Here is a 14027-nt window from a genome sequence, read left to right on the forward strand (position 1 = left end):
GTGTGGCAATGCGAGGGTTAACTTGACTCTTTAAAATAGAAAAATATGGCAACAACGCCAGCTGGAGATGGCCAGCACCAGAAAGTAAAAGTAAAGCACGCAGGTTCGTTGTTGATGTAATAGATCACAGAGGCAAGGCAGATTTATACAAAAGTTTTACATTTGTTTTACACTTTGTTTCTTAGTTGATTCAGTCATTTAGTTGAGTCAATTGTTCGTAGTTAAATTCACAGTTCTTTAATCACTTGTTTCTTAGTTCATAGTTTGTTAGCACAGTGTGCGTCTGTGTTGCTCTCACACACGCACGCACGCACGCGCAAACACGTGCACGCACACACACGCACGCACGTACACACACGCACACACGCACGCGCAAACACGTGCACACACACGCACGCACGTACACACACGCACACATGCACGCACGCGCAAACACGTGCACACACACACACACGCAAACTCGGGTTCCAATGACAGGGGATAACCAAACGAAAAGGGGCGAAATGAAGCACAAAAAGGCGTAGAAAAAGGCAGGCGGCAGTGACGACCTTCCTTGACCATAGGCGTGTGAGCGGGGCATTAGCATGGCGAGGTCCGAGTCAACGCAGCCGATCCACTCAACTACCATGGAGAACGCGGGCCTATGGCGGCACCATGACAGACTAAACATTAACAGGGACTATAGTTACAACCAGCTTTTGTAATTTCATTTTGCGACAATAGAGCACTGAGGTGCTCTATGGGGGGGGGGTGATAGCCTCACTGTGTCACAGGAGGCTGTCCCTTTATCCACTGTGGGGGTTGGCCCATTAGTCCGACAACCCATTCAAATAATGTACGTGTTTCACTGCCTCCTAAAGACCCACAACGCACATCAGTGTTTTTTTAGGTTACCATTGTTGAAAATAAATGACAACACTATGCGTTTTGGATTTTAAATTAAAGCAAATCTGGCTTTACGAAAAGGACACTTATTGTGTTTCCGCAAAACTTTGCCAGTGTTCATGCGCTTAACTTTTGAGATTTTGGAAAGAAGCTGCCAAACATCTTTGCCCCCAAGAGGCTGTTTGCAGTCAGCCTGTTGATGACATGTTTGGCACTGAGCACTTCCCACTGCACTGACCCAAACTAGTGTCACACCAGCCCACAGACCCACTCCAGGACTCAACACACTGGCTCTCTAACGACTTCATTACAAATAGTTTCTCAGCCTGGAGACAACATGTAGTCTCAACCAAGTGACTGCCACCATGTCCATACATTTTTTGGACAGGCACGGACAGCTTAGCCACAAGCAGAGAGGCGTAATGTGTGACTTGAGTAACTTGTCATGTGTTTATTTGAGTAGCTTCAACAATTATACCTAAAGCGTGAACTTACTTCCTGGCCTGCAGGCTGTATTGGACAGCATGACAAATGGGGTGAGGATTTAGCAGAGAGACATTCAGCAAATTGGGGTTGCTGAGTCTGGGACAGTGCCTGGCATATTTGCCATAACTCATAGGCTTTCCACGCTCTGTAGACTTGTGCGGAGGAGAGTTTCCAATGTGTTTCAGAGTATTGTTACTTTTTTTTTACTCTGTGAAAAAAGGACCTTTAAGAATTGCTTATATATTTTCACTTGCACTCGTCAGTCTTCCATACACAGGCAGGTGAGGAAGATAAGCAATGACATTTCGAAAACATAATTAAAACATTTGAAATCATTTGGACAAGATATACGTCTTCCTCACTGAGTGAAGGTGTGAGCAAGATCGTCTGATTGGTGGTGATGGGTTGGCTATTTGAATTTGGACTCTTGGTCATGTCTGGTAATGAGACGTCTGTCGCTGCACACTTCCCATAGTGGGAGACATTCACTGACCTGCCAAATGAGGGGGGCAGGAGACGATCACAGATCTGCACAGGAGGGTCCCACCAGAGGAGGTGTGCACGCGAGCCCACTCTGAGTCCTGGACACACAAACACACAAGATATAAATAGATAGGTATGGTTAAGGGTTGAGATCTTTATATTTAAGTCAATTATTATTAAATTGACCTATCAGAGCTGTTATAATGTTGGATTTGTGCTTTCTTTCATTCATGCGTGTTTCAGTATTTCTTTGAATCTGACTATTCCACTCACACAGTCTGTCTTTTTAGTTGCAGTGTTGTACAGTTGGTGCCATTTTAGTTACATGATTTGACTTTAACAGTTTTTCTCAATTAATAAGACATTGCAACAAAAATGCTTTAAAACTACAGACCCTTTCCAAAAAATGTGAGTATCGTGGAAAAGTTTATGTATTTCCATAATTCCATTCAAAACGCTAAACTTCTAGTATTAAGTTGTTTATTTGTGCATAATTTGGGCTTCCAGCTCACAAAATCCACGGAAACAGGATTTCCAAAAATTAGAAAACTATGAAGAAATAAATAAATAAATTTCTCAGTTTTTGCAGAAAAAAAAAAAATCAAATCAATCAAAATATGATACTTCAAAATGATACGTCAGTCTTCAATACTTTGTCGGGAATCCTTTTGTGGGCAATGGAGCCGGGGTGCCAGTGCCTAAAGACGGCCTCTTGTCTGAAGGACATGTGCCCCGAGCTTTAGACCTAAACCCAGTTGGTCAGACTTATGAGTCAATTAACAGAGTTGGTACAGCGGGATCATTCCTGCTTCCCATTTAAAAGGCTTCAGCCCCAGTGCGCATACGGGTACGAGCGTGCACGTACAGTGCCTCTCGTAAGTATTCATACACCTTGAACTTTTGCACATTTTGTCATGTTGACAACCCTAAACATAAAGATTTTATTTTGATTTTTTTACTGACCGTTCACACACAAGTAACAGACAACTGTGAAGTGAAAGCAAAATGATACATGATTCCGTTATTTTTCCAAAAATACAAAAGTGAAAAGTGGGGCGTGCATAAGTATTCATACAGCATATTCTGAGTGCATTAAACTGCCTTTATAACATTCCTAATGACGGCAGAATGTTCACACCTTGGCCTAACGGTTAAATAGAGGTCACCTGTGTGTAATCTACTCTCAGTATAATTTCAGCTGTTCTTTTAGGCCCTCAGAGCTGTGGTCAGAGTGTATTGGTCACTAAACAACATCATGAAGGCCAAGGAGCACCAGAGAGGTCAGGGATAAAGCTGTGGAGAAGTTTAAAGCAGCATTAAGTTATACAAAGATTTCCTAAGATTTAAACATCTCCCGGAGCACTGTTCAATCTATCATTCGGAAATGGAAAGAGTAAAGCACCACTGCCAACTTACCAAGACACGGCTGTTCACGTAAACTAACCAACTGAACAAGGAGACACTGGTGAGAAATGCAACCAAGTGCCCCAAGATAACTCTGGAGGAGCTGTGAAGTCCTGCCGCTGAGCTGGGGGAATCTGTACATGGGACAACTATAAGTCGTATCTACACAAATCTGGCCTTCATGGACGAGTGGCAAGAAGAAAGCCATTATTGAAAGGGGGCCATAAGAAATCCCGTTTGAAGTTTGCTAGAAGTCATATGGAGGACACAGCTCCATGTGGAAGCAGGAGCTTTGGTCAGATGAGACAAAAATGTAACTTTTTGGCCCAAATGCGAAACGTTTTGTATGGAGCAAACCTAACACTGCTCATCGTCCTGTGTGCACCATCCCCAGTTTAAAATATACGGGGGGGAGCATCATGCTGTGGTGCTGCTTTTCCTCAGCGGGGACTGAGGAGATTGTAAGAATAGTTGGGAAGATGGATGGAGCCAAATATGGGGACATTTTGGAGGAAAACCTGCTGGAGTCAGCAAGAGAACTGAGGCTGGGGGCGGAGATTCACCTTCCAGCAGGACAATGACCTGAAGCACAAAGCTAAATCTACAATGGAATGGTTCAATAAAAACATATTAATGTGTTAGAATGGCCCAGTCAAAGTCCTGACCTAAATCCTATTGAAAATCTGTGGAAAGATCTGAAAACTGCTGTTCACAAACGTTCTCCTTCTAATGTGACAGAGCTTGAGTTGTTTTGTAAAGAGGAATGGGCTAAAATGTCAGTCTCTACATGTGCAAATCTTGTAGAGTAAAACCCCAAAAGACTTTCTGCTGTTATTGCAGTAAAAAGGGGTTCCACAAAGTATTCATTCATGCTGTATGAATACTTATGCACGCCCCACTTTTCTATTTAAAAAAAAATAACAGAATCATGTATCATTTTGCTTTCACTTCACAGTTGTCTGTTACTTGTGTGTGAACGTTCAGTAAAAAAATGAAAATAAAATCTTTATGTTAAAGGGACTATAAGGAGTTTAAAAATGTTAAAATTAAGTATTTTCCTCCCCGTACATGTTCCAGCTATGTCCTAATGTGTAGAATGAGCTCAGACCTGTTCACCACAACTGCCTCTAAAATCCTGTACGGTCACTCAAAAATGTGTCACTTCGGCCCGAATTGCCGTCATGCACGAGCTTAATATAGAAGGTGCAGTTACACATATGGCCTGAGGTGGCAGTAGTGAGTATAAAATGGCGAACTTGCTTCCAGCCCCTTTAAGGGTTGTAAACATGACAAAATGTGCAAAAGTTCAAGGTGTATGAATACTTTCGAGAGGCACTGTATATGGGCACCTATGAAGACAACAACTTAAGTACACAAATAAGTTGCATATGTTTTTCACAACATTGTGATAAGTTACTCATTTAATTCTAAGCTTTGTCATTTCTGATGAAAATAAAGTTCAAATAAACTACAGTATATCTGAAAAGTGCGTACCTCATACTGCAGCTATTTAGTTTACATGGAGGAGCGCAGTGTTTCACGTTAGGTTTGTTTTCTATTAATGCCATCTTTGACGCAGAGGAAAGGTTCTGGCCTCATTTTGTGCGCAGCAAGCTTGATAAGGCCCCAGGTCCTGCTCGAAGATGAAATCTGCATCTCCATACAGATCCTCAGCAGAAGGAATCATGAAGTCCTCTAAAACAGGGGTGCCCAAACTATTTGTCTTCGAGGGCCAAAATAAAAAAGTGCCAGTGAGTCACGGGCCAAACACGGCGATGTCAAACACGAACACATTTGCATTTGATTCTATCCATGCAAATAACATGCTATATTAAAACAAATGGCAACTATGGCAAAAGCCTAATTTTAGTAGAACAAAATCAACAATTGTAGCAATTTCGTGCAACACCAGTAACTTTACCTCATTCGCTAACTCAAAGAAAATGCCACATTAGATTATTTTGAAAGTGTCAGTTCAGCTATATTCCTTTATAAGTATTTTTTTAACATATACTGTTGTTAATGTCAACAACCTTTGCAATAAAAGTTGGAAAACTGTTAAAAAAGTTGATGCTACAACGCTCTATAATTGATAAATACCAAGACATCACAACAGTGTTTCGTTAACTTTGCGAAAGGAGAGAAACAGCGCCCCCAATTTGAAGCTGGTGGTCAAAAAGTGTACTGCATCCATATTTACCATTGAGAATGAATGGAAGAGAGTTAGTATACACTGTAGCGCAAAAGTAGGTCACCCTCTGGCGGGCCAACAGCATTGTTTCGGCGGGCCAAATTTGGCCCGCGGGCCCCACTTTGGGCACCCCTGCTCTAAAACATTCTGGTGACTGATGCGGTGACCTTGGATTTAAGAAGGGAGAGTTTACCAACACCTGCACTGGACATTGCCCCAAATCATGACTGACTGTGGACATTTCACACTGGACCTCAAGCAGCTTGGGTTCTGTTCCGCCCCCGTCTTCCTCCAAACCCTTGGACCTTGATTCCTGAATGAAAGGCACACTTTACTTTCATCGGAAAAGAGGATCTTGGACCCCCGGCCAACAGTCCAGTCCTTCTTCTCCTTGGTCCAGTTGAGACGCTTCCTACGCTGGCTCAGGCTCAGAAGCGGTTTGACCCGAGGAACCCGACAGTTGTAGCCCATCTCCCGGATGCGTCTGAATGTGGTGGTTATTGAAGCTGTGACTCCCGCCTCCTTCCACTCTTTCTGGATCTCGGCCAGATTCATGAATCTTCTTCGTTTGATAATCCGCTGAAGCCCACGGTCAGCTCTTCTGCTGGTGCATCTTCTCCTGCCACATTTTGCCCTTCCATTAGACTTTCCATTGATGTGCTTGGACACAACACTCTGTGAACAGCCAGCCTCCTTAGCTATGAACGTTTGTGGCTTACCCATCCTATGGAGGGTCTCAATGATGTTCTTCTGGCCAGTTGTCAAGTCTGCAGTCTTCCCCTGCAGTTGATCCTAACCGAGACAAATGAACCAAAGTGAAGCAATTTAATGACACCTGGGCAAACCTGTGCCGGTGCTTTGAGTTTAGTAGATGAGTCATGTGTGACACTCAGTTTAAAACATGCCCTGTAAAGTTTGGACTGATTTATTCACAGTATTATCATTTTTGGAGATCCTGTTTTCATGGGTTTTATGAGCTGGAAGCCCAAATTATGCACAAATAAACAACTAAACACTTGGGCCCTGAATAATCTATGGAAGTTTAGCGTCTTGAATGGAATTATTGAAATAAATAAACTTTTCCATGATATTCTAATTTCTTGGAAAAGGTCTATAGATGTACCGCACACAAAATAGCTTTTTTGTTTGTTTTCTCTGGGTGGTTGAGGCTTCGCCAGCGCCTGATCCTCATGGCGAAGAAAGACCACTGCTGTCCTTCAGCCTGGTTCAGCAGAGGAGGGTTAAATTGCCCGTGAGCTGAGAGTGAGAATGTGCTTGTCTGTCAATATGTGCCAGACCTGTCACCATTCACCAAGAGTCAGAGCTTTTACACACACAAAAATGATGTGACTGTTATATAAGTCATTTACAGGTCACTTGGATTGAACATTAAGTAAGCTAAAACCCTCCCTTTGGTCAACAATAATAACTTGCAAATACTGGCCTGGTGTCGCCTCGGGGTCCCCCCAGAACAGCTGGAGGAGGTGTGTGTGGATCGGGAAGTTTGGGCATCTCTGCTGAGACTGCTGCCCCCGCGACCCGGCCCCGGATAAAGCGGAAGAAAATGGATGGATGGATACCTGGAGGGGGTGGGCCTTTTATGGTGACCATACGTCCAAAAAAGTTCAGGACAGTCCAGAATTCAAATCTTTTGTCCCGGATCAGCAGCAGTGACTACCTTAAGACCAACACGCACCAAGCGGCTCTGTTGAGGCTGGTTTTGGTCTGATAGAGGGCTAGAGCACATGTGGGTGCAGGGTCATGCTCCTGGCTGCACCCCGGTCTGCAAAGACTACAGCACGGGTCATTACTAGCAGACATTACATCGGTCTGGGACAAGTGTTGGGCAAGTTACTTTAAATTTGTTATACATTCTATATTACTAGTTACAGCTTAAAAACATTTAAAGAGGGGGTATTATGCTTTTTTCAATCACATAGCACCAGTCTATAGCACACTACAATGATGACCAAACCTTCTGTTGGTCTGTTAATGCAGTAAATTAAAATAACTGCCTTGTATACAATTGCTCTCTCAAAATGGCTGTAGTGAATGTCTTGAAATAGGCCTCTGTCTCTTTAAGAACCTCTGACTCTTTCCGACACGCCCCCTCCACACGCTTTGGCATCAGTGGGGAGGGGCTTCTGCTGAGGAGCAGTGGTTGGTTACTCGGCTGGTGACGAAAGCTCGGAGGCGTCTCCAGGAGGTGGGGGCGTTCCTAGGAGGACTCAGGCAAACCTATCCCTAAAATGGCTGCCATCAGTTTTTACAGATTACTCAAAAATACGTGAATGTGCCAAGGCAACACTTTAGGCATGTTTTTAATGAGGGAATGACATAATAACATAATGTAAAGCTTGAAAAAGTCGATTTTGCATAATACCCCCCCTTTTACATGTTTTTATTGTGCCGTCTAAAAAAGCTTAAACTGACACAAAAACATTGCATTTTCTTCACTGTTTTATTAACCTTCAAGTCACCAGTTCTCCTTAATTTGCTTGCTGGACAGAACACGTTTTTCACTTTAGTGCTTTATCAAAAACAATCAAAAGTAGTGTATATTTATTTTTTTTTAAATTGAAAACTAAGGGTAAACATGTTTCCGAAAACCGCTAAAAGTTTATAAAATGCACAAACAATGCCTTCAATATTTATCAGTCAAATGCACTGTCATGCTGAACAGTTTGCATAACAGGCACAACTGCCAAACAAACGTCCATCCATTTTCTTCCGCTTTATCCGGGGCCGGGTCGCGGGGGCAGCAGTCTCAGCAGAGATGCCCAGACTTCCCGGTCCACACACACCTCCTCCAGCTGTTCTGACCCCGAGGCAACACCAGGCCAGCTCGGAGACATAGTCCCACCAGCGTGTCCTGGGCCTTTCACGAGGCCTTGTCCCACTAGGACATGCCTGGAACACCTCCCACGGGAGGCGACCAGGAGGCATCCGGAACAGATGCCCGAGCCACCTCAGCTGGCTCCTTTCGACGTGAAGGAGCAGCGACTCTACTCCGAGCTCCTCCCGGGTAACTGAGCTCCTCACCCGATCTCGAAGGGTGCGCCCAGCCACCCTGCGAAGGAAACTCATTTCGGCCGCTTGTATGCGCGATCTTGTCCTTACCATCTGGTCATTACCCAAATCTCATGACCATAGGTGAGGGTGGGAACGTAGATCGATCGGTAAATCGAGAGCTTTGCCCCCTGACAAACAAACGCATACTAAATAAAGTGAATACAGTGAGTGTAGTCACTTAGCCAAAAAATCTATTAGAACAAGCACATAGAAAACTCATTGGCTAATAAAGTAAAAAAATAACAAATCAGAACAAGCCAACAGAAATACAAGTAACGAAAGGTTAATGTTTCATATTTTACACTTGGCTGCTATTGGCTTGGATTCAGGGTCCGTCTCAGTAAAATGTATTAAATCGCATCAAAAGAAGGCACTGAAAGCACTCATCACCGTTTGGGTGTTGGAGCATTGTATCGCACTGCAGCCTATTTGATTCTCGGAAACTTGTGGAGACATTTCATAGCATAGTGGAGGCTGAGTTTAAATAGGAAAGAACTTCAGTTCTCAAAGAAAAAAAAAGTCTTCTTCAATTATATTTGCAAAATGACTCTTTATTGCCCAAACAAGGATTTCAGGCAATGATTTGTGAATTTTTAGTTGCCAAGGTTTTTTAATCAGAACCTATGCAGTTGCTTGTCCATAAAAAAACATGTGTCCTCGCCCTGTAGAAGATCAAGTTCGAGTGTGAAAGGCTTCATAATCACACAGCACTCTTTATGGTAAATAACACTTTTCCACCTACATTAGGCACTCAAAGCGCTTTACAGCAAGGATCCACTCACCCATTCATACTCTCATTCAGACACCAATGTACGCAGACACTGAGGGCAATGTGGGTGAAGTGTCTTGCCCAAGGACACAGCGACAGTGTACACTTTCAGGAGGTGGGATTTCAACCCCGGACCTTCGCATCACGAGACGACCCACTCTACCATCTGCGCCACTGTCGCCCCAAGCACTGGTACTCTCATCCATTAATGCATTTGAATTGAAGCTTTGTACAAATGTTGTTTATGACAGACAGAGGCATTTCTACAATTCGCGCAAGTTACTGTCAAAACAATCTATTTATACCTACCTAATTTCTTCAAATTAAACAGATTAAACTCCACATATAATACGTAAAAACGCATCTGTTTTTGTTTATTTATTCTTTTACTGTAAAACAAAACAGTGTTGTAAAATGTTGGATTTTTTTTTAGAGTATTGGATTGACTGCTTAATTGATTTTAGGTGAGCATTCACACCTACTGGGATAGCAAGGGTACCAAGGGGCCCCAAGCAAGAATGTCGGTAGGGGGCCCTCTGGTGGCCGCTCGGTGTACTGCACACTGGGAGAGAGGACGTCATTTGGGCAGGAGAGGGTCACCTGACAACTCCCATAATGCAGTTCTCTGCCTAAGTTTCCCTCAGAACAGAAGCTGAGGTTCTTTAGGTCATGAAGAGCATTATAATCAACTGGTTTCACTATTAGAAGCATAATCTGGTGGAGCCATGAGTAAAGTCTGCCCTCTGCTCTTTATAAGTTAACACAAGGAAACAATAGGTTTGTTCGAGATGAGCCAGAGGGACACAGTTTTGACAGCCGACTGCAGATGCACGGTGCATGCCGGTTAGATTTCTGTCTGACTTGCTCCAGACGGGCTCTGATGTCACGGGCACGTGGGGCACGGAAAGATTGTGAGACCCCATCGAGACCAGCTGAGTTGATCAGCCTCTGCATCTCCCCAAAGGCCAGTGCAGCGGCTCCACGGCCCCGTGCATGATGGGAAAACACACATCTGTCAGCGGCTCACGCTCAGGTGATTGGATATAAGTCTGCTGTGATCGGCTGTGACCCCCTCCCCTTCTTCAGGGCAACACTTTAGATCTGAACAAATAGACTATGACTGAAACTATTAAAGTTGGGTATTGCCCCCTAAAATAGACCTCATGTTTGATTGATTTCACAAACTTGAACAAACAAACAAATGGGAAAGTTTTCTCTGATGAAGAATGATGTCACTGGAGTAAAGGAAACAGAGCGGGGGTAAATGAGTTTTATTTAGGATAAACTTGAAATGAACGTGATATCTGAAGGAGACGCTGCGTGACCTGAGGCCAGTCTTGTTGTTCTCTGCATGTGGAGTGGTCGGCTGGACTTCAGACTTTTTTCTCCGCCCCTTATGCGTCGGCTGCTCTCGCCGATTATCCAGGAGAGCCGCATAAGCATCTCGAACAAGCCTAATGACTCACTAAAGCATGCAGCAGGATGAGGATAAACAGCGCCATGGAGCATTGATGGAGAGATGATGCAACTACATCACCAAAATCAATAGGAAGACTGTATCTCAAGCGTTTACTGCAGGCTCCGGAATAACGGATTGGTACATGGGGGTCCCAGGCGGCTGACTGCCTTGCCTCATGGCAAGCTACGCCTCTGTTCACACCGAGTAGCACATTGAGATTCTAATCTTATTTTATCTCATTTGGATTAAGAATGTTCCAGTTGTGCCACACAAAACTATGCTGCATAAGGGCCCCACACAGCTGGAGATAACCGGGCCGAATAACTGAATCTTTGCCAGGTGCAAGAGCATCTCTTCAATTGTCCAATTCTGGGGCAGTCAGATCACAGTCCCTTATTATTTGGTCTTCACTTCAACATGAAAGGACACGATTTCTTCTCAACAAAAAGGTTTCTCATGTCTGACTTCTCAGGAAATGATGCTTTTCCTCACTCATTTTACTTGTACCCTTTCAGTTTGTAAGCCACCCGGTTGATTTGATGTGGATGGATTTTGGGTCCCTTTGATTGGTTCATCTGACTGGCAGACATGCTCATCTGAACCTGAACCCTGGTTAAAAGAATGTGATCTCAGATTAGTATTGGACAGGAAAAGACTATTCGGGCTGACCATGCTAGTTTAACTCCCAAGGACTTTCTACATTGCACTTTCTGCCAGTGGCCACCATCAACTACGGGAAAACTGACGGCATGGGGAAGTTTCTGCTGGACCTGATTGGACTGTTTGCAGACACCAACACAGCTGCCACTTTCTGCACAGAACCATCACTAACAGGGAGTGCTGGGGGACCCGAAGGAAAGCCCTATCAACAAGCAGTTTTTTTCTTCTTCTCTGAAATATGATGCTAAATAATTCATGAAACCCAACACTGCAAATAAGAAGAGGCTGTTAACAGATTCCCTCAGCTCTGGTAACTGACTCTGCAAAAAAAAAATATATATATATATAATACAATAAAAATAAAAATATCATTAGAAGAGGGAGGAAATGGGAACTACTATTATTATTACGTTTTTAAAATTGCTCTAGTCAGGACATCATAGCATGAAAAATGATGCATTATGTTAAGAAAATATCCAAAGGGACTTGCAAAAAGTAGGCAAAGCTTTAAGCAGGTGATTTTCGATAACTATGCTCTTAAAATAATCCTAAATGTCAATGTAGAATACTGAAAGTGCTTACGATGTTTTGGAATTGGATTTCATGATTACCAATGGAGGACTATACTGTTTGCATGATTGATATCTATGAACGAGTCACGTTTTTGAAAGCAATTATCAAACAAGAAATTCACACATGTCGAAGATGAGAACTTCTTATCTCTTAAAACTTTTCAAAAGAAAGTGTATTTAAAGTATGTCACTGATCCATGGGGCGAAGGGGCAAAAAATGTCCATGAACATCCCAAGGCTTCTATCATTGTAGCAACTTCACCATTACTTCCCCCAGGGCCGGGCTGAGACGAGCCGGAGCCGGGACTGGTTCGTCAGTGTAATGATTATGATTGTGTTTTGTCTGTTAATAGTCAGACATAAAGAAAGTTGAGCCAATGGGCTGCTGAACGAACTAATGAATGAGACGGTGCTTTTATTTTGCCAAGCTGGCAAAACCTGAAGTCGTTTCCTGGGCGGCGAGGTTACCGTTAGCTTAATGCACGGAGTCAATTGTGCTTGTCTGTTGCTGGTGTAAAAGAGTGCAATTCTCAAAAGAAAGATTATATAGAGTAACAATAAAAAAAACATAAAGAGTAAGAAAAAGAAACAACTTGCATCATATGAAATAGATTTTTGATTTTGATTGGAAAATGCATTTGCATTGTAAAAATCAGAAAATGAGTCAACTTCCCTACGAAGCAGTGTGCACGCTAGCTGAACTACATACATTTAGCTGCATAACTTTGCACGGGAATCCGTTACACAGATATCAGCTGATTTGATGAGTGTGTGAGGGGTTGGGGAGAGCAGACTGGGCTTTATTCATTTAGCAGCACTAATTTGCAATTTGGTTTGTGTCCCACACTGTACAGCCTCATTTAGCTACATCCTACATGAAATATAAATAGGATTATTCCTATGTTGCTTATATCAACAGCATTTACACACAGTTTGGTTTATACTTTATTTAACTGTCTGTGATATATTTATATTATTATATAAAATAATGTTATTTTAATTACATACTATGTGATGATCAAACCAGGCAAATGTACAAGGGGCCCAGATACCAATGAGTTTGTAAATTAATAGTTTTCGCAATCAATGTAAGAGAGAAAATTGTATTTATTTATTTTATTTACTTGTTTATTAGGATTGGGACAGTGCATGTTAATGAACACACGTGGAACGCATTCATGTAAACACGCCTTCCATCGTGCCCCACACCCTCACTCTTCCTGGCCTATTGTACATATTTTTAGTGTTAAGGTAAACCGGAGTACCTGGAGGAAACCTATACACAGACACAGAGAGAATATTCAAACTCCACACAGAAAGGCCCCGTCCAGGTGGGAATTGAATGAATGAATAAATATTCAGCTGCAGAATGAAGCCAGAATACGGGGAAGCCTAAAAAAAAAATCTGTGAGGGTAGGAGTACCTGACCTCCCCTCACACCTCTAAGCTCTCAGAGGAAGCTTTTCTCTGGGTGTCGCTCCTCCTCACCCGTGACTTGTTACTGCACTGTACCTGCCATATGGCTTTGACAGCCCAGCCCAGCCGGACGCTCCCCCAGCCCACCTTCTCGGCCAGGCGCTCGCTCAGCTGCTGGGTGCCCCCCTGTAGACAAAGAGTGATTACAGATTATTAGACAAAGATAATGGGTGCATCCGAAAAGTTGAAATTGGTAAGAGGTCAAAGCCATAACTGGATGTGTGTCAGCATCCGCAATGTTTTCCGTTTTCTAGGTCTATTTGACAAATAATTTAGTATTGGTATCGCTCAGGTATTGGTATCGAAAACCAAGTATCGTGAAAGTGCCGGTATCAAAATTTAAAGGTAACCAGTCGTATTGACAAACGCACATAAAAAAAATAAAAATAAAAATAGAACAAAATTCTACACAGGCCAAACTTCATAAAAGCGACAAAATAAATGCTGTCACCACAGAACATTACACATCACGTAAGGGATAATGTATAGAACGCTGCTCATTATCGGGAAAATAAGCACCGACAGGACGAACCGCTTATTATACGGCCATTTGCCAACTGAACACACAAC

General features: G+C 43.0%; 1 protein-coding gene across 1 annotated transcript in view; it reads right to left on the bottom strand.

The window, feature by feature from the left end:
* Positions 1 to 14027, bottom strand: part of LOC306982970 (putative flavin-containing monoamine oxidase A) — a 100647-nt gene that overhangs the window by 68722 nt on the left and 17898 nt on the right. Inside the window, exons 6-7 of the mRNA XM_079582612.1 lie at positions 13494 to 13583; positions 1865 to 1952 (exon numbers count right to left, since the gene is read on the bottom strand). Of these exons, the coding sequence (XP_079438738.1) occupies positions 1865 to 1952; positions 13494 to 13583 (178 nt within the window). The remainder of the gene's footprint in view (positions 1 to 1864; positions 1953 to 13493; positions 13584 to 14027) is intronic.

This window comes from Gobius niger (assembly GCF_951799975.1).
Source record: "Gobius niger genome assembly, chromosome: 2".
Taxonomy (NCBI): domain Eukaryota; kingdom Metazoa; phylum Chordata; class Actinopteri; order Gobiiformes; family Gobiidae; genus Gobius; species Gobius niger.